This window comes from Lissotriton vulgaris, chromosome 4_1 (assembly GCF_964263255.1).
Source record: "Lissotriton vulgaris chromosome 4_1, aLisVul1.2, whole genome shotgun sequence".
Taxonomy (NCBI): Eukaryota; Metazoa; Chordata; class Amphibia; order Caudata; family Salamandridae; genus Lissotriton; species Lissotriton vulgaris.
The window spans coordinates 682840523-682867642 of record NC_141691.1 but is presented as its reverse complement, the minus strand read 5'-3'; the positions used below and the strand labels follow the sequence as shown (position 1 = coordinate 682867642).

General features: G+C 40.7%; 2 protein-coding genes across 3 annotated transcripts in view; both read right to left on the bottom strand.

The window, feature by feature from the left end:
* The window catches only part of LOC147722438 (aromatic-L-amino-acid decarboxylase-like), a 1636613-nt gene that overhangs the window by 210718 nt on the left and 1398775 nt on the right, over positions 1 to 27120 (bottom strand). The window lies entirely within an intron of this gene.
* LOC147722439 (aromatic-L-amino-acid decarboxylase-like) overlaps positions 1 to 27120 on the bottom strand; it is a 712354-nt gene that overhangs the window by 210746 nt on the left and 474488 nt on the right. For both annotated transcript variants that reach the window (XM_086964959.1, XM_086964960.1), the window contains one exon: positions 9225 to 9319. In XM_086964959.1, coding sequence (XP_086821085.1) covers positions 9225 to 9319 — 95 coding nt within the window. The remainder of the gene's footprint in view (positions 1 to 9224; positions 9320 to 27120) is intronic.

The following is a 27120-nucleotide window of genomic DNA, read 5'->3' as shown; positions in this document are numbered from 1 at the left end:
TTCAGTATACTGGGGGACCTGAATCTCCACCTGGAGTGTTGTGACTCCCCCGCTGTACGAGATATTCTGGGTGATCTGGAGGCTTGCCAACTTATTCAGCTAGTCAAAGGCCCATCCCACTTGACAGGCCATCTACTTGACCCGGTATTTTCGAACATTTCCGAAATATCGGCCTTCACTCCCTGTCCCCTCAGCTGGTCGGACCATTTCCTGGTTCAAATTTATATCAAGATCTCAGCTGGTTCCAGGAAACAGCCTCCCCCACCGCGTTGGAGGCGATCATGGCACAAACTAGACGGTGCCATATTCGAGACCAGACTGAAAAACTCCCACCCAGACTGGCCAGAGGATCTGGAGACAGCTGATACAGCATACAGAGACTGGGTCAATACATCACTTGACTACCTCATCCCCAAGAAACTGTCCAGGCCCAAGCGCGAGCATTCTCACCCTTGGTACTCTGTGGCACTGGCCGAACAGAAAAAGCAATGTAAGGTACTAGAGCGCATCTGGAGACGATCGTATGACCCCCAGGCGAAAGCCACCTTCAGATCCGCCACCAAAGCTTACCATAAACTTATAAAGAAAGTTAAAGCTACCTATTTTACGGACCAGATCAGTGTGAGCACAAATCGATCTAAAACTATCTTCTCTTTAGTGAAGGACATGACTAAACCACCAGAGGATCCTAATTGCACGATAACATCTGACTTGCAATGTGAAGAGATTGCTTGCTTTTTCGTAAGTAAAGTCCAAGGGATTTAGAACTCTTTTGGGTCTGATGGGTCTGTCTCGACCCCTCACCAATCCCCAGACTCTTCGGAACTTCCCTACTCTCTTCACTCCCTCCCTTCCATCACACAGGCTAATATGAACATTCTGGCTGTTAAAGTCAAGTCTGGGTCGCCGGAAGACCCCGTTAAACCTGAAATGTTCAAACTATTCCAGGATTCCATCTTGGCAGAGGGTCAGGAGCTGATTAATAGATCTTTTCAGTATTCCACCGTCCCTAAATCATGGAAACACGCCAAGGTTGTCCCTTTACTAAAAAATCCCACCTTGGATTCTTCCAGGCCTGAAAGTTTTAGACCGATTTCCCTGCTACCTTATCTGGCCAAGGTGGCAGAAACGCATGTTAATGACATCTTGACCAATTTCTTGGAGAGCAATGGAATTCTAGATGACTCACAAAACGGATTCCGGCCTAACCACAGCACGGAATCCGCCCTGCTGGCCGTCACTGAACACCTAAGGGCAACACAAGATCTGGGTGGCACGTCGGCTCTAATCCTGCTGGATTTGAGTGCGGCGTTCGACACGGTCTCCCATGGGATTCTACTTAGAAGACTATGGGAGATCGGAGTCCGAGATGGTGCCCTGGACTGGTTCGCGTCTTTTCTATCTGACCGTTCCTTCCAGGTCCATGCTCCACCGTACTCATCCAGCAGGCTCCCGCTGAGTTGCGGTGTCCCAAGCCAAATTTCAAGACGATATTCTGGCCATCTCTAGATGGATGACCAAGAATTGCCTGCAGTTAAACTCATCAAAAACTGAGGTACTCCTGATTGGCAAGGAAACAAACAAGTGGGATGATCACTGGTGGCCCTCTACGTTAGGTCCACCTCCCATCCCTAAGAAGGAAGTAAAAAACTTGGGCGTGCTTATGGACGACTCTCTTTCCTTAGAATCTCATGAAAAAAGAGTGGCCAGCGTGTGTTATGGTCGCCTACGGTCGCTCAAACCAATCTTGGGCTTCTTTGAACCACCTGTACGCCAGACAATTGTCCAAGCCCTTGTTTTATCGCATATAGACTATTGCAATGTCTTAATGCTGGGCTCTAATCGAACAGCCATTAACAGACTCCAAACAGCCCAAAATGCAGCTGCCCGCATTTTGTTTTGCCCTACCAAAATACTGTCACACGTCCCATATTCTACAGCGTCTACACTGGCTTCCAGTCACACAACGTACTCAATTTAAGTCCCTCTGCCTAATGCATAAAATCCTTCACGGCTCTGGGCCCCGAGTTTTACAAGGTCTGTGTTCGTCCTTTGTCCCCTCACGTGCCCTCCGCTCGGCGGACCTTCATCTTGCCTGTACCATCAAAATCCAAAGGAGCAGAGCTGGTGGCCGCTCCTTCAGGTATTTGGCTCCGAAACTGTGGAACTCGATCCCCGCGGAGGCACGTGCTACAAATAACTACCTGTCATTTAGAAAACTCATTAAAACCTGGTTGTTCCCTTCCATCTAGTGCTCCTAGTGGCGTTACACGTCTCCCCCTGGTTCAAAGTCCGTCTTACTTTCAAGTTGTCTGCAAGTGCTGGGACGCCCCGTCACTGGGGTAGCCATGCGCTTTATAAGCATTTTTAATATAACATAACATAACATTAGAAACATTACTCTCTTTAGGGTCCATCAACGTAAGTGGTTTTACCGTACCTCTGGTCCTCACTATTAAAGGTGATAACCGAGGGACGTGAAGGAACTTTTAATTGAACGGGATCCTGATTTTTGTCATGTAAGTTTTATATAAGAACTCCCTCCTTGCACCAGTAGTCTTCGCAGAGGTTGAGTCCTCCTTGGTAGCATCTTTCCAGGGTGGGGAGAGGATGCCCCTAATAAAGCATGACAAAATATTGTGTGTGAGGCATCCTCTTCCACTAAGTATAGCCTTTTAGACCTACTGAGACTTCACATGGCTCACAGGATATAGATTTCCACAATCAACCACATTTTCATTGCTTATTGCATTATTATTGGCAACCTACCTATTTTGTGTTTATTGTTTCGTCGTGGGGACAGTAGTGTAGCCTCATCTTCCCCTGACTCTCCCTTTTGTGGTTTTTGTTAAGAATGTTGCGTCCAGGCTACTTTTGGCACATTCTCTCTATGGTTGGACTTAGTCACTGGTCCTGGAACTCAGATTCTTCCAGCGGGGCAAGGCTGCTGTAGATAAGATGGACTCCATGAGTCCTGATACTATCTCTGTGAGGTCCAGCTGAATTGGATTTGGTGTTGCAGAAAAGTTCAGATATGTAGCAACATGAATCTTTGGCCTAGCAGAGATGCACAGTCTTCAGATAGCCTTGGCAGTTTGTTAATGATCATCTGGGGGTCTTTGAGCTAAAAAGTTTCAAGTCCCAGGTTCCAGGAAGTGTTAGGAGGAGTAGACTTTGACACCAGTCAAGGGTTCAGGACCAGGGGAACAGCACTTGGGAGGCAAGACTCACTCCAGCAGAGGCCAGCAGCACGGTCCAGGGCAGGTTCAGTTGGAACTAGTCAGATGGGAAGCAGTAGGAGGGGTCTATTGTAGCTTATTGTTCAGGAGTTCAGCAATTACTGTATGTTCTGCTGCAAACAGTCCCACAATGCCCTTCTCTTCCTACAACCACCAAGCTAGCAGAGCCCTTCCTGTCATGTGCAGAACTGTTCATGTCCTGTCCTGTCCTATGGCGTATCCAGTGAAATGAGCAGCCCCTCCTCTGTGGTCACTCTTGCTCAATTCTGGGGACAGTTCTTCTCCCCTGGGACTGGTGCCGGTCTGACCGCAGGAACAAATGAGGGCCCTGGCCAGATGTCAGCTAGAATTTGCTTGTGACAGGATAGGCCTCTGTGAAGTTAATCAAGTTCCTAGGCACAACCCAGATGTTCATCCTGCCAGAACCCCAAACATGTTCCTGGGCATTGCCTAAGACACATCATCAAAGAGGGGGCTATTCAGCTGCCACATGGCAGTTGGAGCCAAGCCAATGGGGTCTCTCGAGGCTTAAGGCAGGGAAAAAGTAACTTTCTAAAAGTACCTTTTCCAAAACATTTATTACAAATCCAACTTCACAAGTTAATTGGACTTGTAAACATTTAAAAAAAATGTAATAATCATAGTTGTAGTTGTTTCCTAGCTAGATGGTAACGTCAACCCTGAAACAGTGAAAGTAGCTTTGAGGCCTTTTCTCTGTACAGATTTAACATAAACGTTTACATGCCCTTGTTTAAGTGCCATGCACTCTGCTTTATGGGCACTAAGGCCTACTTATGGATGACTTACTAATATTTAAAAGGAGGGTTTAGACCTCTCAGAAGGAGTTATTTTGACAGGTCAAATTTGCAGTTTAAAACTTCACAGCATGGCTACAAAAGGTAGGCTTGCAGGAATGGTTATACTGTCATTGTAATGGTTGGCACAATGGGTGCTGCAGTCCACTCATGATATTTACATTACAGACCCTGTACCATGTAATTGGGTCTTATAGGTAAGTGAATTATGCTAATAAGTATATGCAATTTTATTATGTTAAAGGGGGAGCGAAGCCTCTTTACCACTGGTTCACAATCCTATAGAAAGCAAAAACAGTGAAAGTAAGAAATTTGGGGGTATACCACACAAAATATGGCCATTTCAGCCACCACCTTGACGTTTCAAAAGGCACCACCCACAATTCTCCTTTAGTTGTCTACAACATAACGTGAGTTGAGTGGGTAGAATGTAACTGACCTTTTGATACCTCCTCATTTACATTTTTAAAGGCAGTCAACAGCTCTCATAGAAGTTATTTAGTGAGAACAGATACATATTTTTCCCATTGTTTTAACTGCTGTTACATCACTGCAAGGAGTGAAAAAAGAAACTTTTTTTCATTTATGTGGAATAAAAGGTCGAGAACATGTTCAATGGCTGCTACCCATGTGCTAGATCTGGGATCCTTAGGGTGGTCTTCCCACAATCTTTTTGCTTTTTACCTCCACATTTTGCTGTATCTTCTTGTTGGCCATAGGACTCTGAGCACTATACCACTGCTAATCACTGCTAAAGTGCATGTGCGTCTTCTCTAAATATGTGTTTAATTGGTGTATACCCAATTAGCATAATAAAAGTACTTGTAAGGGCCGTATAAAACAATATACCATATACCCAGGGCCTGTAAATTAAATTCTACCAGTGAGCTGCATCACTGATTGGACCCACCATGGAAGTAACATTTTAAACCTGTCTCAGGCCTGTCACTGCAGTGCCTTTTCGTGCAGTTTACTGACACTTTGACTTGGCATTTAAAACTACTTGCAAAGCCTTAAACTCTCCCTTAATACGCTTAAGTTACCCCTAAGGGAGGTCGTAGGTAGCCCTAATGGCAGGGCAGGGGGCTATGTAAGTAGAATGTAGGACATGCACTGTTGTGGTTTGTATGTCCTGGTAGTGACAAAGAGGCTATTTCATTTTCTCTACTGTGAGGCCTACTCCTCTCATAGGTTAGCATTGGGAATTTCCTTATACCATTTTAAGTGGTAATTCCTGATCAGAGAGGAGTAGCTTTTTGATGTTTCATAAGTTTGGAATGGTATTGATAAATCCAAGGTGAGATTGGATTTAACTTTACTCCTTTAGAAATGCCACTCTTAGAAATTTGACATTTCGCTGCACTTATTGCTCTATGTGCCTGACAACTTGTCTGACCTGGGTTGGTCTGGTTGACATTTGTGCATTTCTTCTAGACAGCCACCACACAGGTCACTCAAGAGCATCTGCATTCATCTGCATTCGGATGGGTCTTCCTGAGCTGGAATGAGTGGAAGGAGCTCACACCCCACTTGGATGGGTAGTGTCTTGTTCACACACAAGTTACTGATAACCCCCCCCCCCCCCCACCCCACTATAGGCTAGCAGACAGGACTGGGTTGAAAGGGACCCTTGGTCAATTCATAGAACTCATATGAATTCACTCTCTATATCAAATTCACTTTAGGTATAAGTACTATGGCTCTGACAGGATAAAGTCAGATCATGGGTGGGACTTTTCAACTAGAGGCTGCTGGCTCTACATTTTCACATTGTCAGAAGGACTGATGTGCTGTAAGTAGGGACAGCCACTGTGTGACCTGCTTTTGTGTGCTGGCCCGCTTGTTGTTACCTTTTGTTGTGCTACAAGTGCTCTCCAGGGGCTTATTGGCTTGGCTCCTGTTCCTTAATGTCTCAGGGTCACAAAAGACATTTTCCGGTATCGGCGCTGCCGGGTAGTCTAGCAACTGAAACATCTTCATACTCTGTGCTTTACTTCTCTAAATACAAGCGATCCACCTTGTGAGTCTGATGCTTCATGCCCACCACGTCCATGCCCACAACGTCCGAGCCCTGTAAGTGGTGACTCCAGATGAGAGTGGCACCTCCACCTGGGTGTTGAGTGGATCAGCTGTATTATCTTTGAACGCGTTGCTTCAGCAAGTGAAGAGCAGCAACTACATCCGTCCCGCTCCAGCAGCCTTGGGCCATCCAACGCCAGCAACCAGCTTCCCTTCCTCTCAGCACCCAGAGCAGGTATGGATTTACAGCAGACCTTGGAGATTCCAACAGCTTCCATGCTCCCACTGACAGGGGGCCGAGTCTGCCTCAGTAGCGGACCGTGTTGTTCCAACTCATCTGTTGTTTGTGCTGGGTAGTGTAAACCGGTCAGAGATACAGTGACATTCCGATCCAACGTAAGTGTTCTTTTGGCATTGCAGAGTTTACTGATCATGCATTTTTGCCTACCTTAAACAAAACGCTTTGAACATGAGTGTCCCTTCGACACTCAAGTACTATTGAATACCATGATTTTTGGTATTCTTTAATTGTGCATAGCTTGAGAAATGTATATGACATTTTTAGAGTTTTGGCCTCATTTTGCTAATAATAAAGACAACTTTTTTCATAAACCCATGTGGGTATTTACTGTGATACTGTGTGTGTGTTCCACAAATACTTTATCAAATGCGGGAATTTTTCGTGCACACCTCTTTTGATTCCATGTACTCCTTCTTTTAACATAATTTTTCACTTAGTGTGTGCGCCATGGAATACGTGATCCACCCTTTGTTCACGTTATGTTAAAAGAAGGAGTACATGGAATCAAAAGAGGTGTGCACGACAAACTCCCGCATTTGATATTTGATACAACTGTCCCACCTGTGCGTAGCACCCATGAAAAGACTAAACGGAGCATTTAGTATGAAAGACATCAACACACACGTAAAGTGCACATCCAAGGATTCAAGAAACCTTGCGAGTGGATATCTGGTTTTAAATATCTCATGGACTTTTTCGAACCGTTTGGAACATTTCTTAAATTTCTTTAAATGTCATACATGGTATGCAATTGTTGAATTGAGATCTGGTACGATGAACTTTATTAACGTTAAGCGCATTAGTTGACAGCATTAGGGAGGGCGGGCATAGAATTGCAGGTCCCGAGGAACGTTACAGATGAAGCTGCAGCACATTGGAGATCTGTGAGGGGCGCGAAGGTCCTTATTCAAAGGGTATTCTGGGAAGTGTAGGCATGAGTGGTAATACACAGGGTAATTGAAAAGTTGGGCGAGGTTAAACCTTAGAGGCGGGGCAGTCACACAGGTGTTTTATCAGCAGCACTATGAGGCGCATTTTGAGAAGGATCTGTTAGTGAAAGCTACGACGAGAGTAACACTTGACCAGGTACGAGTGAATTTTGATGCAGTCTGGATACTCATAGATTAAATAGGTTGATAAATGCTTCAACAGGTTTAATAACTGGGGCACTGAGTTTTATGTTTAGAGGGAAAGCGCTGTTAAGAAGTTTTGTATAAAACGAAGTATGGATTAGTTGAAATGTTAACGTTTTAGAGTAAATGTTAGAGATTTGAAATCAGATGCTAATAGCAATGTCTTGTATTTTGTAGTGGACCCCTGACGAAGGATTTTGAATAATCCGAAATGTATTGGGCAATATAAGAACTTACAACCAAGGATGTTTAATGTTGTCATAACGTGCACGGAAAAAGGCCTGGAGCATATCCGTGTTAAGAGAAGTTATTTACACAGGAGCATATTACGTGTGAAAAGAATTTGAAAAATAAAACCTTATGAAGAATAATTTGAGAGTACGAGTTGCAATTACTGAATATGATGAAACGTCACCAGATACGTCTGACGCTGTGCGCATGGATTGGAGTGGAGTTCCACTCCATCATCAACTGCCACAAATACTTTACACATTGCCTCTTTAGATAAGCCTGACTGCTCTGTGCAAAGCTACCACATAATGAGCTCAGGTTATCTTTTAGTATCACTTATCTTATACTAACTAGAGTGGTGGTTCCTGCCTGGCTTTGGTACATACTTCAGCCAACCAGGTATTCCATATCTAACACCATCCCTTCTTCCATGAGATATTTGCTCTGCTCAGAAGTAAATATGTGTGACATCCATTAGCCAAACATGGTGCCTCTTGAAGCAGTGCAGTTGTAGAGAGAAGGCTATAGCTAGAGTGGGTACTTGGCAGGAAGACAGGTATATTTTGGAGGTGTGGGGGAAGGGCCACTACACACCAATTATTTTTGTCGCTTTCACATAGTCAAGAAGGGTAGCCATGCCGGAGGTGAAAGTTATGACATGGGAACTCTGGAAGGTTATCAGAAGACTACTGATGTAAAGAAAGGAATATATTTTATATGAGTGCTTCCTGGCTCTTCTCACCCTCAAAGCTAGTCCCTGTGATCAATTAAAAGGCAGGGCAATGGAGATGGGGGAATACCATAAAATGATAGATGTCTGGGTGTCAGCAAATGGATATTAAGATCTCTGGGTTCCAAGTGACATCAAACACAACTCAAGCTTTACTGTAGATGTCAATGATGTCAATTGAAACCCTCCTGGAAAATAAACCTGTTATTGATACCTACTTATCTACAATTATATGTCTTTTCTTTGTCCATGGAAGATGATAGTACTTTTTGAACTTCAGAAATTAACCACCACTCCATATATTTAAACTGAGAAATATTCTAGAGCAACTGACTAGAGATGCAATTATTTAAATGTGTTTTAAACATGACTAGCTGCGTGACTATTCGGTAGAGAAATTATAACCCATGCATTATTATATTAAGTTCCATGTGGCCCTGTCACGAAAATGACAATTATCGTCAACTATGCAAAAGTGTTTGAATTTTCATTGAAACCTTATAAGATGTGAGTATATTGAGTCTGCTCTGTAAAGCGAAATCCCAGATTCGTTACACAAAAGGCTATAAAATAAGGCAGCAATGGGAAGGTTAGTAGTAGTTTAATATTTTAATTTTGACAATATAAATGTGTGCTTGGTAGCACAATATTTCTATCAATAGTTTTATTATTACTATAATTTAAAAGTGGAAGAGGCCTCTATAATAGTCTGTTGGGGAACTTTCAGTATTCTGAGTTTCACAAAACTATGCTTACCTCAACTCCTTTCATAAAGTGCCTGAACTCTGGGCACACAAAAGCACTCCCAGCATATGCAGCATCAATATGCAACCAGATATTCTCTTCTTTGCCTGTAATATAATAAATATATATTAGTTAAGTTGATGTCAATTGTTTGTTGGTCTGCTGTATTCTTTGTTGCTCCATTCTATCTTGTCCAGTTAAGATAACTCTGCTGCAAACCTTGCCTATACTGTCAACTGAAAGCACATTTGTCTTCCCCATCACAACTGGACAAAGTGTTTGGATTTGTTTTTGACTGCGATATAAAAAAAACATTATGAAGGGTCCAACCCGCATTGTTCTGATGGGGCTGACAATGGTTCAACTTGCATCATGATTAGATTTGATAAGCATAGAAAAATTGTGTGATATACAGTGAGGTGGGCATGACCTGCCATATATGTCAGGAATTTTGTTTCTATCTTTTAGTAGCTGCTTCTCCTATGTTTGACACACTTCAGTTTAGCATTCTGGCCTTACTGTGTTTACTTCTTAAAGATAAGACGTCACACTGTATGCATAAAAATTATGAATCAGAGAACAACGGATGTTCTATACTTCCTATATGACATTATCTTGGTGCAATACATTTAAAAAATAGCAATGAAAGCAAATAAATTTAGATTATGAGACTGCTCATTGATTTATGGTATTTCAAATCAAATCTTGCCCGAGGAAATCCACGATGCTCAATAAAAATGAAAAAATGTGCTTCTCTATAGGGAACAATAGCAGAAAATCCCATCAAGATAATTATTGGCTCCTGTGAATGTGCACACCTCTTTGATAGTGTTATTCCATCATGATAAATTTGGATGTGTTGATTACGTTTCGATTGTACAAGCAACAAAACACACCTTTCTGCATTTTAAAAGCATGATTTTAGTTGTTGTGAATGCTCTGTGTACTGACTCAAGACAACTATTTCTTCATATGATGGAATATACATGACAAGCCAAAGTTTAATGCATCTTCTTAAACTTTCTAAACACCATTATTTGCATCAATCTTTCCAAGTACAAATGATAGGCCAGACTCGTATAAAATGTTAGTGTTAGAATTGGGTGTCTCTAGATGGCACAGGTAGGTACTTGTGACCAATAGGGACCCTCTCCTCCAGTCAGGATAAGGGGATTACACTCCTAAAATAACCCCTGCTCACCCCTTTGGTAGTTTGGCATGAGCAGCAGGGCATTATCTGAGAGGCGTTGTAAGTTAAGCATTTGTGACCACATACCGTAACCCAGTGACAACACTACAAATGGATACCACACAAGGTTTTATATAAAAAAATAAGTATATTTTATATAGAGTTACCATAAGACCAATAAACGACAAAAAGAATCCCCAGTACTATCAGATTTCAAGAGTTCTTGTAAAAAGTCATAAATCAAGGTTCTGTACGAGTCTGTAGCACAGTCCCCCTACAGAGTTGTTGAAAATAACACAGAGTCTAGCAAATCCAGCGGACCGCTTCGGTACAGGCCTATTCAAATGTGGACAGACTCAGTCACAGTACCTTTTACTTGAGGCGGCAGGCACGGATGTGCGAGCCGGTCCGGTATTCGTCGCGGTGCAGAAAGGAAGCATTTCAGGACGCATTGTCCCTCGAGGCGGTGCAGGCAGCAGCTCATTGACAGAGTGGGTGGATCCAAGGCTTGCATTGCAGGGTGAGACGGTGCTTCGATGCAATTCTTGCAGCTTGCGATGCGGCGACAGAGCCGGAGTTCGGGAGCTGGGGTCCATCAGTCCGGTAAGCGGTGCGAGTCGGGCGGTGCATCGCGAAGCATGCGAGGCGGTGCCCAACTCCGGTGCGGTCACAGGAATCTGAGTCAGCAGATCCGACCAGTATGATTTGGTGTAGCAAGGCATTGAACGTTGCGGTGTCTACCAGTCGCGTGCAGGCTACGGCTCAAAGATGGCGTCAGGACGGAGTCGGTGAGAGCAGAGCTTGCTTTATTCAAGGCGGACATTGCTTGATGAGGTGCCTACCGGTCACAGCTCCCTGCCTCTGTAGCCACTTGTTTCCAGCAGCAATTCACAAAGGCTGGTGAAGTCCACTGGTCCTGGAACTTCGGTCAGGGGGCAAGCTCTCTTCCAAGCCCTTGGAGATCTTTGAACAAGTTGAAAGCAAAGTCCACAAAGTTCTTTCTCCTCGCTTTGGCAGTCAGGCAACCACTGAGAGCATATGCACTTTAGCACTGATCAGCAGTGGTAAAGTGCCCAGAGTCATAAATTAGCCAACAACAGGTCAGGAAAAATATAGGAGGAAGGCAAAAAGTTCAGGGATGACCCTGCAAAAAGGGCCAAGTCTAACACTTAGCTAGTAAATCAATTTTAAATAGATCTAATATTACATTTTGGCATTTTCATTCAATTGTTTTGTCAAACCAATATATGACAATCATATGCAAGAAAAGCCTTGATAGCTTACTGACCAAGTTCATTAGTCAAAATAAAGGTGTCTAGATAACATATCGAGTATCAGGAGACACAAATATCAGAAAAAAATATTGTGACACTAAAATTTTGTTATGCAAGAATATGGCTGTCAATAATATTGTTTTTTTCAGTAGGTAATAATGTTTTTTTACGAATGTTGTTGTTTTTAATATCATTTTCAATAATATTGTTGTAAAAAAATTGTTTTTTAATTATTTTAATATGTTTTAGTTCATATATTATTTCTGTATTGCTATTGTTTGTGTAGTTGCTATACATTTTTTAAATATAGTTTGTAGTTTTAAGTGATTTAGAATTTTAATTTAATTGTTAATAGTAATTTATAGTGTTGTAGTAGGTTGTAGGGTTTGTAGGGGATAAGGTGGGAAGTTAATGACGTAAAAAGTAATTAATAATTAGGTAATCATATATATTTAATGTGATTGTTATTATGTAAATTATGTAATACTGATTTATTTTAGTTGTATTAAAGGTGTTGGTTGCTAGGCGTGTAGGGGTATAGGGCGGGAATATTAACAATTCTTAATTGATCAATGTAATATTTACTTGATCAACAATTATGTAATTTTGTATTTACTTATTTATTTGAGTTATATTCTAGTTGGGGGTGCTGGGTTTGTAGGGGTCTAAGGTAGGAAGTTACTTAATAGTTGTGGAATAGTTATTTTTGTTGTTATGTTTTAGTTGTGGACTGCTGGGCTTGTAGGGGTGCAGGGTGGTAAGTTAATTAATTATTAATTGAATAACATGTATTTATTTAATATTGTAATAATAGTGATTATGAAAATTGTTTAATTGACAAAATATATATCTATACATTTGTTTATTGAGAGTTTATTCTTTCTACATTCATGGGGTTATTCATATATGTAACATATTTGAAGTGAAACATTTTCCCTACTCCTGCCTAGACTTCAGTAGGAATAATAAAATTAACAACTGCAGAGTTCACTACTTTCTTTGCTGTTGCTTAGTTTGGGGTGAGAATAGTAAATTTCACCCCACCAAAATCCTACGCTTTCCCTACTGTTGCAGAGACTTTAGTGGGAATAGTACATTTTACCCCTTCAAAGTCCAACACTTTCCCTACTGTTGTCCTGACTGGAGTGGGAATAGTACATTTCACCCCTCTGAAATCCAACGCTTTCCCTACTGTTGTACGTTTTAGAGTGAAGAATAGTAAATTTCATCCCTCCAAAATCCCACGCTTCACCTGCTGTTGCACAGACTGGAGCGAGAATAGTAAATTTTACTCCTCCAAAGTCCAACACTTTCCCTACTATTGCACGGTTTGGAGTGGGAATAGTAAATTTTACCCCTCCAAAGCCAACACTTTCCCTAGTATTGTAGAGACTGGAGTAGAAATAGTAAATCTAACCCTTATGAAGTCCAACACTTTCCCTACCATTCCATAAACTAGAGTGAGAATAGTATGTATAATATTCTTAGACTCCAGTAGTTTTCATAATATTGGTTGAATAGATTTTATAGCATTAATTGTTTATGTAATATTATTTTTAGTTTTAAATGTATTTTAATGTTTATGTTTTTTTGTAAATTATTTTTGGGGATTTTTCAATGTTTTGTATTTTATGTATTGTCTACATTAATTGTTATACATTTTCTTACTCAATTGTTGATATTTCTATGGTTTTAATGTGTATGTATGTTATATATATGTAGAAAAATAGTTACTGCTCAACTCCAGTCTCATGTGGAGTCTCATAATATATTAAGTTATAGTTAAGCATTCTTCTGGCTGATATCGATACAATTGATCAAAAGGCTCTATTTGACCACCTAAACAATGATGGTACTAGTATTAGTATGTATGGCCCTGAAATGGATTGCCTCCTTCCTGGAGCAAAAAATGTATATGGTCCAATTGAGTCTCCTCTCCTTTCCTATCTCTCAAGCATCTGTCAAGCATCATCACTTTCACAGCTCCTGCTCACTCATTATATATATAGGCCTTATTGCTGAGCTGTTAAAACACTTCAAAGCTACTTACTAACCTTACACTGATAATATTTAGTCTATTGTTGATCTGTGTGAGGACCCACATTATGAGTTGACTGGATACAAACCTCTGACCTCTGTAGCCAATTGTATGATCAATCCATCCCAATAGGAAATCATCTCTGTTTTAAATAAATGTATTCAATTCTTTATGGCCCTCCAACTACAGAGATTGCCATGTGCCTGTATTGAAGTATAGAAACTTGGGCATCACCATATATTCCAAATTAGATCTGGATAATCAGATCTCTAATGTCACTAAATCCTGTTTTAATAGTTGTGTTAGTCTATTCTTGATTGCACGATCCCTTAAAATCATAGCAAACATTACAATATATATAAAAAGCACAAAAACATCAAAGGACTGAACCATATCGAAAAGCACCACTAACAAAGAAAAATAAACATTGTTGCTTGATAAAAACATGAAGAATAGCAGTAGCCAAGAGGTAACGAACGGGATAAAACAAGTGCAGAGAAAAGTGCAAGTGCATGTCAGTGCCTAGAAAAAATGGAGGCCCTCGACCTACGTATACTGTAGTTAAAGTGCTTAAAGTGCTAATACCAATTAACCACCGGGCCATTCAAACTATCATGGTGAGAGCATTCCAAGCCGGGTTGGAGTCCTAGCGCCTTATGTAGTAAGCATTCAATTTGAAACTTTCAAGGAGAGACATTTTTGAGCACTGATGAGTCAATTACATTGATGAGGCAATCAAATAAGGATTCTTAGGAGAATCATGCCCTTTCTATCTCCCCCCACAAAGTTATGGCAGCCACTTTTTCCTGCTAGACTACATCACTGCAATACTGTATACCTTGGAAATTGTCCGTTGCATGAATTTGAAAAAAATCCCAAAAACATTAGGTAGGTCCATTTTTCGGCTCACAGCATTTGACGCAACATAAGATTATCACAGGGAACTTCATTGACTGCCATTTCATAGAATAATTCCGCTTACATCTGCCTGTACCATTAAAAACATTTTGGGGGACAGGTCTCTGAAGTGAAGAGTCGCACTCCAAAATCGTGAGTACAGTAGATTTATTGTAAGTAATGCAGGAGAACAAGTAAAATCTATCCTGCCTCAGCAACCGCCAGGATCAGAATAGAGAACATAGAATTAACACAGGCTAACACTCTAGAGACATCAGCAGTGATGATGTCAGTAGAACGACAAGCACAACATATCTCCTCTCCCTAAAACAAAGGAAGAATAAAACAAAACAAAGAAATAAAAAGAGATACAAACTCAAAAGGATAACAAAGAAACAGAGAAAGAAAACAATGTAAAAACATTAATATCGAACAAAATCATTGAATTTCTTAGGAACACGATGAATCCTACCAGAAGATACCCGACCCAAATTCAGAGTTGCTCCTTTTGAAGACTTAGGTACAAAAGAAGACTCTTTAGAACAATTGGGTGTCACTAGAGAAGAGTTAGGTGACACAAAGGTATCCTGGGAAAGATTAGGTGCCACCCGAGATTCCTTGGGAAAGAAACCCTCCCTTGAGGACACAACCTTGGAAAACTGCTCATTCAAACTTTCATTCACAACACTTTTTTTAGAATACAGGGCAATCCTACGGAAGTTCCAACTCTGCCCATTCTCTAAAACAACATGCCATTTATGAACCTCCTTAACTCTCATAGGATCAGAAAACTTATTCATACCAAACTCTCTACGGCCCAACTTAACTTTAACCAAGTCACCCACTTCAACTCTACCAAACTTTCCAGGAACAACCTTAGAAACAACAGCTCCTTCCCACAACCACTGTGGAACCAACTTGGTTTTAGGAATTCTACCACGCATACGCTCAAAAGGAACTTGGTCAATAACACCATGAGCAGTGGTGTTATAAGACCAAACCATATCCTCCACAGCTCTACGCACATCTTTCTGTCCTTGCAACGACAACTGTATAGTCCCTTTGACCAAACGATTCATCCGTTCAGCCATGCCATTACCCTGAGGGTTGTACAGAGAAGTGCACACATGCTTGATTCCATGATTGGCTAGAAAGAACTGCATAGAAGAAGATGTAAGTTGAGTCCCGTTATCTGTGATTAAAACATTCGGGAAACTTTCCTTTAAAAATATTGACATCAATTGTTTAATAACAGCATCAGTGGTAATGTTTCTCATAAACTCCACACACAACCACCGAGAACACACATCTACTAGGACCAAGGCAAACCTACAATCACAAGGCAAAGAATGCATTGGACCAATAAAATCTAAACAGATTTTATCCCAAGGTAAATCACTCACACTAACAATAGAACCCTGTGAAGGAGAAATAATTTTCAACCTCTTCTCACTCTCTTTACATAACAGACAAGACTCAACCCACCTTCGAACATCTTCGTCAACACCAGGCCACCAAAAGTTTCTTTTAAGACGTTTAAGAGTCATGTTTTGCCCAAGGTGTCCTTCATGAGCTAGAGTTTCCTTCTGAGAGAGACGGGCGGAACAAACCTCTCACCACCCAACACTAAATCATCTGAAGAACCAAGACTAAGTTCTTCCTGCAACTTAACAAAAGGACGCAAAGAAGGTTTAACATCCCCTTCTCTTCTTCAACCTAAACGAATAGCATTAACAAGCTCACTGAAGTCAGAATCCTCTAAAACAGCTTGATGCCACTCCTCTTTAGAAATGGAACAAAACTCAGTAGAACAGGCATCCTCAAAACTAGCAACTACACACACACTTTCATCTTCAAAGTCCTCAATTACAGCTTCAGAAGAAATAGGTAGGCGCAACAAACAGTCAGCTTGGGTGTTTCTCCAACCTGAAATATGTTCTAACTTATATGTATACTCCTGCAACTTAGCTGCAAATTTGATCAAACGGGGAGAACCATTATTAGCCCCACCAGGCGACAAGATCTTAATAAGGGGCTTATGATCAGTCCTCAAACAAAATTGCATACCCCATAAATAGGTGCGAAAATGGGATACACCCCACACAGCAGCCAGAGCCTCTCGCTCGATAACAGCATAATTACACTCAGAGGAATTGAGACAACGTGAAGCAAATGCTACAGTTCTCTCAATCCCACCACTCTTCTGAGATAAGATAGCACCAATTCCATAAGCACTAGCGTCAACAGTAACGTAAGTGTCTCTACCTGGTTCAAAAGTAGTCAAAATGCCTGCATTTATAATGTCACTCTTAATCCTTTCAAATGCTTGAGATTGTTGAGTCTCCCACTCAAAATGCACACCCTTCCTAAGTAACATTCGTAAAGGTTCCGTTTTGTGTGAGAAGTTAGGTACAAATTTGGAGTAATACTCCACTAAGCCAAGAAAAGATTTTAGCTGGTCTTTATCAGAAGGAATAGGAGCACACCTAATTGCTTTCAGTACGTCTTCTTTAGGTTTAACTCCATCTTGTGAAATCGTGTACCCCAAGTAATCAATTTCAGTTAAAAGGAATTGACATTTGTCCCTTCTCAGGGTAAGACCAGCACTAGACAAAATTTGCAAAACTTTTGACAAATTGCAATTATGTTCAAGTTCATCTATACCTGTGATCAAGGTGTCATCTTGGAAAAAATGAACGTGCTTCAAATCTTTAAATAAGGAATGCATCATACGTTGAAAGACGCTGGCTGCGGAAGCCAATCCGAACGACAACCTCTTGAACTGAAACACACCCTCAATGGTAACAAAAGCAGTAAATTTTTTCGAATCAGGGTGTAACACTACTTGATGATAAGCAGACCTTAGGTCCAATTTACTAAAGAATTTAACTTTGTCCATCAAGAGGACCATTTCGGAAATATTGGGCAAAGGAAACTTATCAACAATGATGTTCTGATTTAATGAACGAACGTCAACACAGAAACGAAGCTTACCATCTTTTTTTTGTGTGACCACAACGGGCAAAAGCCATTCAGAAGCTTCCACCGGTTCTATTATGTCTTGTTTTTGCATGTCATCAAGCATTTCTTTTACTACTTTTCTAACAGCAATAGGAATTCTTCTGAGAGAATGCCTAACTGGAGAAACATTTTTCTTAACTTTAATCTCATGTAAAAAAAAACTTTTGGCTTAGTATTAAATTTGTCCACACTAGAAGTAGGGTCTTTGTCAGCTTTGTTGATAACGTTGACAGTCTCTTCTTTCTTTATTTCAAGAAGTCGCATTTCTTCCATACACTTGTCGGACTCTTCAACAACTTTCGCGATAGTAATAGCTTCCAAAAGCGTAGGATTCTTAGCTGCCCACAATTTCTGTTGCATCCTTTTATTCTTACATTGTACTATCAATTGATCTCGAATCATTTGATCAGCCATAGCTCCAAAGTCACATTTTAGAGATAACTCCCTTAAACGAGCAACCATCTGATCCACTGTCTCTTTACCCCTCTGCGGTGCAGTGTAAAATTTATGTCTTTGCATGACAATATTGACTTGTTTTCCAAAATATTTGTCCAATTTCAATTTGGCTTCATTGTAGGGGTTATCAATAAGTTCACCATCTGCATTACGAAGTTCTGGCAAGAATTTGAAAACATGTTGTCCAGCTTTCCCCAAAGAATTCAATAAAATAGCTTTCTTCCTTGTTGCAGGAAACCTAAGGCCATCTATGGCTTCTAAATAATTTTCAAAGAAACCTAACCACTCCTCCCATTCAGTGGTAGGAATTTCTCCTTCAATTAGGAAAGCAGGTGGAGGAGAAATAGTATGATTAGCTGTGGTTGCCATGTAAATTATGTCTTTATGTCTTTAATTTAGACTTTTAATCGCGGAATTAAGCTGAGGCAGGCAAAAGGAAATTCACTTAAACGTGAGAATATTTAACAGTCGAAGAAGACATTCATAAAAGCAACTGAATGGTAAAGACGCTTATTCAGAAGAAAGTTCCTTTGCATGGGGAAGTTTTAATGTCTAAAACAACTTTGCCGGGTATAGGAAATGCTTGGTTGGCAAAAAGCAGCAGTTTCCTATGGACTGTGGTTGGCAAAAGAAAGGAGACTTAAGATGGCCGCTTGACACTGTGCGCAATGATGTCAGAGTGCAGAGGGCGTCAGTAAGTTGAAAGACGCGACTTATTATGCGCGCTGTTGCTCGCGAGTTGTTGCACGGGGAAGGGTCGGTCTTCACGCGCCACATGAACTGCCCAAGAAAGTCGAGGCACACTTGAAAATAAAAACAAAATATACCTTGTGAGTCGAGTTGAACCAGACACTGAGTTGAGTTGAACCGGACACTGAAGACACTCACAGGAACGCCAGAAATGCAAAGGTGGAAACGGAGAAAGTGTGCAGACGAGCGCCTCGACCAGGATCAGCTGTAACTCTTCATCGATGAGGAAGGCCAAATCGTCGCCAAAATGAAGTGAAGAGTCGCACTCCAAAATCGTGAGTACAGTAGATTTATTGTAAGTAATGCAGGAGAACAAGTAAAATCTATCCTGCCTCAGCAACCGCCAGGATCAGAATAGAGAACATAGAATTAACACAGGCTAACACTCTAGAGACATCAGCAGTGATGATGTCAGTAGAACGACAAGCACAACAGTCTCTCTTTATATTCAGCACAAATTTCAGAAATATCTAGCCAGTCATATGTTAAGTTCCAACACCAAAGCAATGATAGTTGTTCCCCGTTTCTCACCCAAGTTTCGGAAAGCACTCAAAATGTGGCTGTTTAAACTGTGACGTATCTGGATCGCTATCTGATTTTGCTTGCATCTAGAGACACCAGTACCAAGAAACTCCTCTGGAGTTGCAGTTGCGCTTTCTAAAACTCCTAAAAATAAATAAGTAAATAAACAAACATAGGCAGCAGAACATAGCACAATTTCCTACGGGTGATTAGGCTAAAGATGCAGGAATTTTTAGTTTGTTAGTATGGAAAATGATTTTGTGACAAATTAGCATGTACAGGGATGACCAGCTATAAAGTCCACAGAGAAAAACAGTTGGGTGGTGAAATTGAAATAATACGAGTGTAATGTTGGGAATTTTGCATTGCACATGTTACATCAAATTCCTGAAATTACATTATTATTCTTATCGCAGAATTACACCCCTGTTTGTGGCAAAACTATAGCGCAGGAACAATGCAACCAACCAGAATGAGAGTGGCTGTTTGCAGGAATTGAATGTTCTTGCTATTTTTAGTGCAAAATGCATACTCTCATCAAAAATGCATTTTGCAGTAAAATATAGCGCAAAATGACTGGTTTGCATTTTGTGAAATAACGCATGATTTTGTGCAATTTTCTCATATTTTTGCATAATAACAAAAAACGAATTTCTCCAATGTTGCTCACCCCTAGCAAACAGGTGTACCCACAGTTTTCGGGCCCACCTTCCAGTAGTAGACCAGTTCAGAAAGTCCAGCCTTAGCAAACATATTAAGGTGTAACTGGAAATAGCACAATCAAATAACAATAGTGGTTAAAAATAAACATCTGAAAGGTTAACACCAATTTTAACTATAAAGGTAACAACTTTCTAAGACAATGATTGGTCTAAGAGCTTAAATGTTCCAGCTGAAAGAAAGATAGCCCACAGAAAAGTATGACAAAAAACATTTCATTAAATCTATGGGACACAAAGAGATACCCATGAACACGTTTTCAAGTATCCTCTAGGTAATCGACACTGCAACCAGTGTGGCAAAACTTAGGGTGCACATTGCCTTATAATTGGAGGTGATTGATCGCTGGGAAGAATGTGATCCAGCAAGGTCAACCTTGAGCCTTTACCTGATCAGGAATTCAGGCATTTCCTGTAGGAGGCCTCGGTCAGTCACAGTCATCTGGTCTAAAAAAGTTGCAAGTTTTACAAAGTCACAAGTAATGTTGTGCCACAGGTGCCTGCTTCCGCTTGAAAACATTTTTTCCCTGGTCTGGAGTTAAACATTGAGACTTAGAAGGTTTTTTTTGTAACTGGAGTAACTTTAGTGGGTTGAGCCATGGGTGGCACCCAGCAAAGTTGCTCTGTAGAACCTTCCAGGCTGGCTGTTCAAAAGGTCCGAACAGACAAAGACACTTCCAATCACTGTGAGTCAAAGTAGGTTTTAGGTTCAGATACTAAAAACGATAACTATAATTTAAAAAAACAACTTATGATGCAGTTTTTCAAGACTGTTTTTTTTCTCATAAAATTCAGTTGATTCTTTATTTTGAGTAGGCTGGTATTATAGTCCAGAATTTTTCCAGATTTATTTCCCTAAGTCACTTGAAGCAGACAGCTCCATTGGGCGGTCTTGCGAAGAAATGAAGATCAAAATACCTACAAGCAAACTGGCTTCTATGGTTCTCGCAGCATGCAGCAGAAATGCAAGAGAGAGAGAGGAACATACACTTCCATTTTCTTTTGGCACATAGCAAAATATTGTAATGGAGAAAGCAGGAGTGAATCCAGCCTACAATAGATGTATCAGTGGGGCAAGGATGAGTTTATAAAAGTAGAATGTCCCTAAAATAATCCATACAGAAATCCCACACACCCCACTCACACTTTCAATTCACTCTCAGCTACTTCTTATGCCTATATTTCCATCAGTCCGTTGTTGTTTAAGATGATTGATGACCTGCGAAATCAATTCAGTTAATCAACTCTCCCAATGCACCTCTTCATCAATCACTAAGGTCAGCCAGGTCCATTTCAAAGATATTCTATCACCTTCCACTAACATTCTTTCAGAATGCTCGGTAGGGCAATAGATTCAGTGGGGCTATCAGGACCTTCTTCTAACAGGAAGTAGGTGCGAGGAAGTCAATTCAATATCAACTTTAGAGGCCACAAAGTCTGGCAATCACTCCTAAACTTTCAAAGCCATAAAACGTGCCCCTTTTGAAACTTGCAAAACGTATTGACAAGGGCGGCTCAACATGCCACCTGGGAATCACTGGTGAAGCATAGCTATATAAACACAGAGGTCAAGTCTGGACTCACTGGACAAAGCAACGCCTAATTACACTGGATAAATCAATAATTCACTGTGTAATCCGAAAGAATAGAGCTAAAATGAACCAGTAGGTTTCATACAGATGTACATATATAGGATGTGAGATAAATAGACAGTTTTTTCTTATATCAAAATCAATATATCACTCAAATTGTTATCACAAGGTGCAACAAAAGTGAACCAATAGAAAAAGTGATTAAATAAAACAGCAGTTGACCCAAGACTGAATGGCAGTATTTGGGAACGTTTGGTCCATGAGGAGTCTAGATGCATGCATGTTTTATCTTTGTTTCCTGTTGCCCAATGTGGAATGAGGAGGGCATGGTCAAGAACAGACAAGTTAATAGCAGTAAAAATTGAAGAGAAAGTATGATTTAATATGTTGTTTAGGATGAGGTTAATCAAGAAGAGCAAGGATAAAATAGGTGGCCTGCACAAATGGCTGTACCCTTTCCCTTGGTGAACTCGGCTTGTTGGAGCCCTGTAGGAGCATATTATCATGGTCGCTCTTAATTCTGATCCTGTACATATGTTGTGTTTAGCCACCACAAGGACCTTAGCTATCACCCTCAGTGACAGATCTCCCTTAGTAATTGACTAAGCTAAATTCTTACTCATGTAACTTTGGTTAATATGTTAATACTGGCGTTTTCACAAATGCAATTTTAATTAGGAACCATTGGCATTTAAGTTGAAAGTATATTTTGTGTGACTATGTGTCCTTCACTTAGAGTTTAGCTACTTGCCTTTCATAAGTATTTTGTCAATTTATTAAGGGTCTGAATATGAGTTTGGTGGTGTGGGAACGGGCCGCCATGCCACCGCCCCACTACCACACCGCCAAACCTCCCAGCAGGCCGCCTGCCAGTTTACAAGGTTCGGTGGTGAGGTTTGGCAGTGAGGGAGTGGGGTGGTGGTATGGCAGCCTACACCCCAAACTCATAATCAGGCCCATAGTTATTAATTCATCCAGTATGTTAGGTCTAGCTTTGTGAAATCAGTCCACAGTAACACCTGTATTTAGAAAACCTTTTTGAAAGTTGGGCCTGGCAGACGTCCCTAAACAAGGTAATTTAGTGGTGCTGCTAAAAATGATTTCTCAATTCCAAGAGATTAAGTAAAGAAGTGAAATTCTCTAGCTGTCTACATAAAAAAACTGAATTAGATTGCCCAAATCAGAAAAAAGGTTTTGTCTGTGTGTGTGAAGGTTCTTCCCTGCTTATTGATTTAATGCTGACGTTGGGTGCACTTGGTTCTTTTCCATAGATTTTCAATTGTTTGTTGATTTAGTGTATGGTCGTGTTGTGTATTGATTTAGATTCCGTATGATTTTCCCGCTTGATGCCCTTATATTGGTACAATTCACATTGCCCTTATATAGGCATAGAAAACCAGTCCTTATTTAGGCATTGTCCATGCTAACCAAATACAGGCATGGCTACTTACATCCGTTCATCTACGTCACAACGATTTCTTGAAAAACCAGACTCCTAAGCCGTTAGGGACATTCCCTTGCTCGGATATTGATTTCTCCAAGAACTCATTATTATGCATGAACATCTATTCATTAGGGGTTCATTCATGACGTTCATATGGCCGACGTTTACGTCAATACAGGCCTTCCTAAAGACTTTCAAGGTATAAATATAACTTCACTTGCTATGGCAAAGCACAGTGTGATTCGTTGCAGTTCGACTATCTACTTGCACGACGCAGCTCGCCACAGCAAGTACTGAAGGAAAACAACTCCCCAGCTGACACACAGACCAGACGCTGTCATCCTCCTGCAGAGAATCCAGCTCCAGTGTTTCTGAGTTTCTGGGTGTTAGGAAATCGAGTCCCGGGAAAGAGATACCAACCTCTCTCATTCAAAGTTGTAGTGTGGAGAAGTGTGGGTCAATGATTAGAGCGGCAGACCCTGATGCAGATGTTTAGCCCGGGACCAGGGTTCAATTCCCTGCCTCGGTGGGTCTTGGGCTCAAAATTCCACGGACCTGATAATTCTCGCCTCTGTGCCTATTCCAATCATGGAGTCCCACTCTGCAACTCTGGGCAATAGCTTGCTTAATCTCCACAACGGCCCCCACAACGCTAAGGATGCCTGGCCTCCACCTTGGGGGTGCCCAGGAGTGGACGCCTCACAGGGAAAGCCAGGATGGGTTCCACAGCGGTATTCGTACAAGCGCCTTGAGACCCTTGCGGGTGAGTAGTGAGCTACACAAGTATCAATTTACATTTATAATTTTCAAACTTATGGAGCTGATTAGAACCTAGAGAAACCTTTGGCAATTCTTGGCAGAAATAAACTAAACTAAACTATAGCTAAAACAGCACCTACTTCTTCCCTTGTAGGAAACCTAGGTTAGGTACACCGGGTTAGGCGTATTTTAGAAGCCCCAGTTGAGTATTTTAGCCTGTGTTATTTATGAATGTATTTTTATATATGTCATAGTAACAGATCATGAGAGGAGTTATTTTATCACGCTTGCACTCTTAAATCACCTCTATTTGACTGTTGACGCGTGCTCTAGGGTGTACCCTCCTTCTGAGTACTGGTAAATCAAATGAATAAGGAACAAAATATCAGACAATTACTTTACCTTTCGAAAAGGGCAATTAATCAAAGACTGCATGCAAGTACATTGGCAAAATACCATTGAGCACTTCGAATCCCCCGGGGCTTAAGGATTGCCCTTAAGCCCTCATTATATAAAAATTCATTGAAGTTCAAAGAAAAGTGGTTCGCTATCCTTAATAAATGTTCTTTGGACCTCATCCTTCTTATCATTGAGGAACTGTCAGCTATCCTGGAAGAGTTACAAAAAGAAATAGAAACAGTAACTGAAGAACTAACCAAAAGTACACCACCAGAGGATTGGGCGAAGATTTTGGAGGACATAAATGTCCAATTGACCAAACGTACCCAGGAGGTTAATGATAGAAAAATCAGGAAACTACGACGAGACACTGTGGATTACAAACTCGGGAGGTGTATACCTGGGCAGAGGTATACGCCCACCGTAGACAGAACAAACCATATACACAGAGCACTGATACATCATCAACGGGCAGTGACCAATCTTCAAGACCTAAAACTACTGGTAGACCCCGACAACAACAACAACAACAAACAGGAGGCGAACAACTCCCGGAGAGTTCGGGATCTGGTCAAAACTTGACACAAAGAAATAGAGAGGAGCCTTTTTTAGAGGAGGGCCAACAAGAAAAAGAAGACCCAGGAGGAGCAAAGGGAAAAGAAAAAGATCCACCAAACACCAGGAGTGTAACGGCGGAAAAGAAGAAGGACAAACTAAAAAAAAACACGATCTAAATAACCAGGTCATCAACATCTCTGACATTAAACTGGATCACATCTCCATTGAGACATTACAGAAGGGAATGTCTTTTGTCCCCACTACCGAAACAGACAGACTTGAACTAGAGGTTAGCTTCTACAAACTGATGAGGAAATTACGTCTTAGACATTTTTTCGATAACATTGTAACAGAGAGAAGTGATACCAAAGAGGATCAATTATTGGGATTGTCACCACACAGCACGTATGAGGCACCTGTATCACATAAAACATTGGATACGTTTGAAAACCTTGTTAAATCAAAGTTATCTAAGTTAAGCTTCAAGAGAAAATCCAGGCGACACAATCTCACACAAAAACAGATTGATGCACTCCGGAAAATCGCCAGCAACCCACACATCATTTGTCAGAAAGCTGACAAAGGAGGGGCTATAGTCATCATGAATGTTTCACATTACGAACAAGAAGTGGAAAAACACTTAGGGGATAAACAGGTTTATTTGCTTTTAGATCATAATCCCACTGACCAATTTTCAAAGAATTTAAAAGACATCATCAATAAAGCATATCATGACGGAGTAATCAATGAAAAAACTAAGAAATTTTTGATTACAAATTACCCTAGAAGCCCGGTAATACATATGTTACCAAAGATACACAAGGACTTGACACATCCTCCTTTTCGACCCATAGTGTCAACAGTTGGGAGCATACATCAACCTATAGGTCAATTGTTGGACAGACATCTACAGCCTAGCATGATGAGGATGAAAACATTTGTAAAGGACACGACCCATTTTTTAGAGAAACTAGGAATGGTTAAAATAGAAAAGGAAGAACAGATCATACTATGCAGTATGGATGTTAAATCTTTATATACATCCATACCTCACCAAGATGGAATTGAAGCGATTGAACATACATTGCTCAATACAGAAATGGATTTGGATTTTAAAGTTTTCCTTATGGAACTACTACACTTCACCCTCTTCCATAGCTATTTCAAATGGAAAAACCAGTTCTATTTACAACTTACCGGGACTGCCATGGGAAATTCGGCAGCCCCTTCCTATGCGAATTTGTATATGGAACATTTTGAAACTGAACACATCCTAAATCAGGAACCATGGAAGTCTAACTCCAAACTGATACTGAGATACATAGACAATATGTTCATTATATGGACTGGCTCAGAACTTGAACTCAAGGTAGCTATTAATGAACTCAACACACGTGATGAATGTATCCAATTCACTTCGGAGATCAATGCCACCAAGATCACATTTCTGGATGTAGAGGTACATAGAGAAGGGTCTCACTTTGAAACGGATATCTATCATAAATCGACAGATCGTAACAACCTACTACATCACAACAGTTTTCATAACAACTCCCTGAAAACACATTTGCCATATTCACAAATGTTAAGAGTAAAGAGGATCGTATCATCTCCAGAGATATCAGAAACCAGAATCAAAGAGATGGAATCAAGATTCAGAAACAGAGGATATCCTCAAAACACATTAGATGATGCTAAACTGAGATGTGCTCAAAGAAATAGGAAAGATTTACTGATTCAAGCCACAAAAAAGGTGAACACAAGAATGGTTGTTGTGTTGAAATATTCAACCAAAAGCAAAACATTTAAGAGCATCATCAAAAAACATTGGACAATACTATCCCAAGAGACTGAATTTAATAACATCTTCAAAGAGATACCTCTATTCGCTTATCAAAGGGCGATAAACTTGGGAAACATGATCAAACCAAAGGCGGAAAAAATCAACGAAACCTTTCATGGTACATAACCATGTCATAACTGCAGTCACTGCAACAGTATCATTAGAGGGAATATCATCACCCACCCAAGTAAAGGATATAAGATTAAACTACGTGTATCAGCAACCTGTGACTCTATGAATGTTATATATCTATTGAAATGTCCCTGCGGACAAGGATACGTGGGAAAGACTGAGAGAAAAATTAAAATCAGACTGAATGAGCATAAGTCGAACATTCGCAATAAACAGACAAAATCCACTGTTGCAACTCATTTTTGCGAGGCTTCCCACAACATCAGTCAACTGAGGTTTACCATTCTTGAAATTGTGAAAAAACGTGAGGGAGTT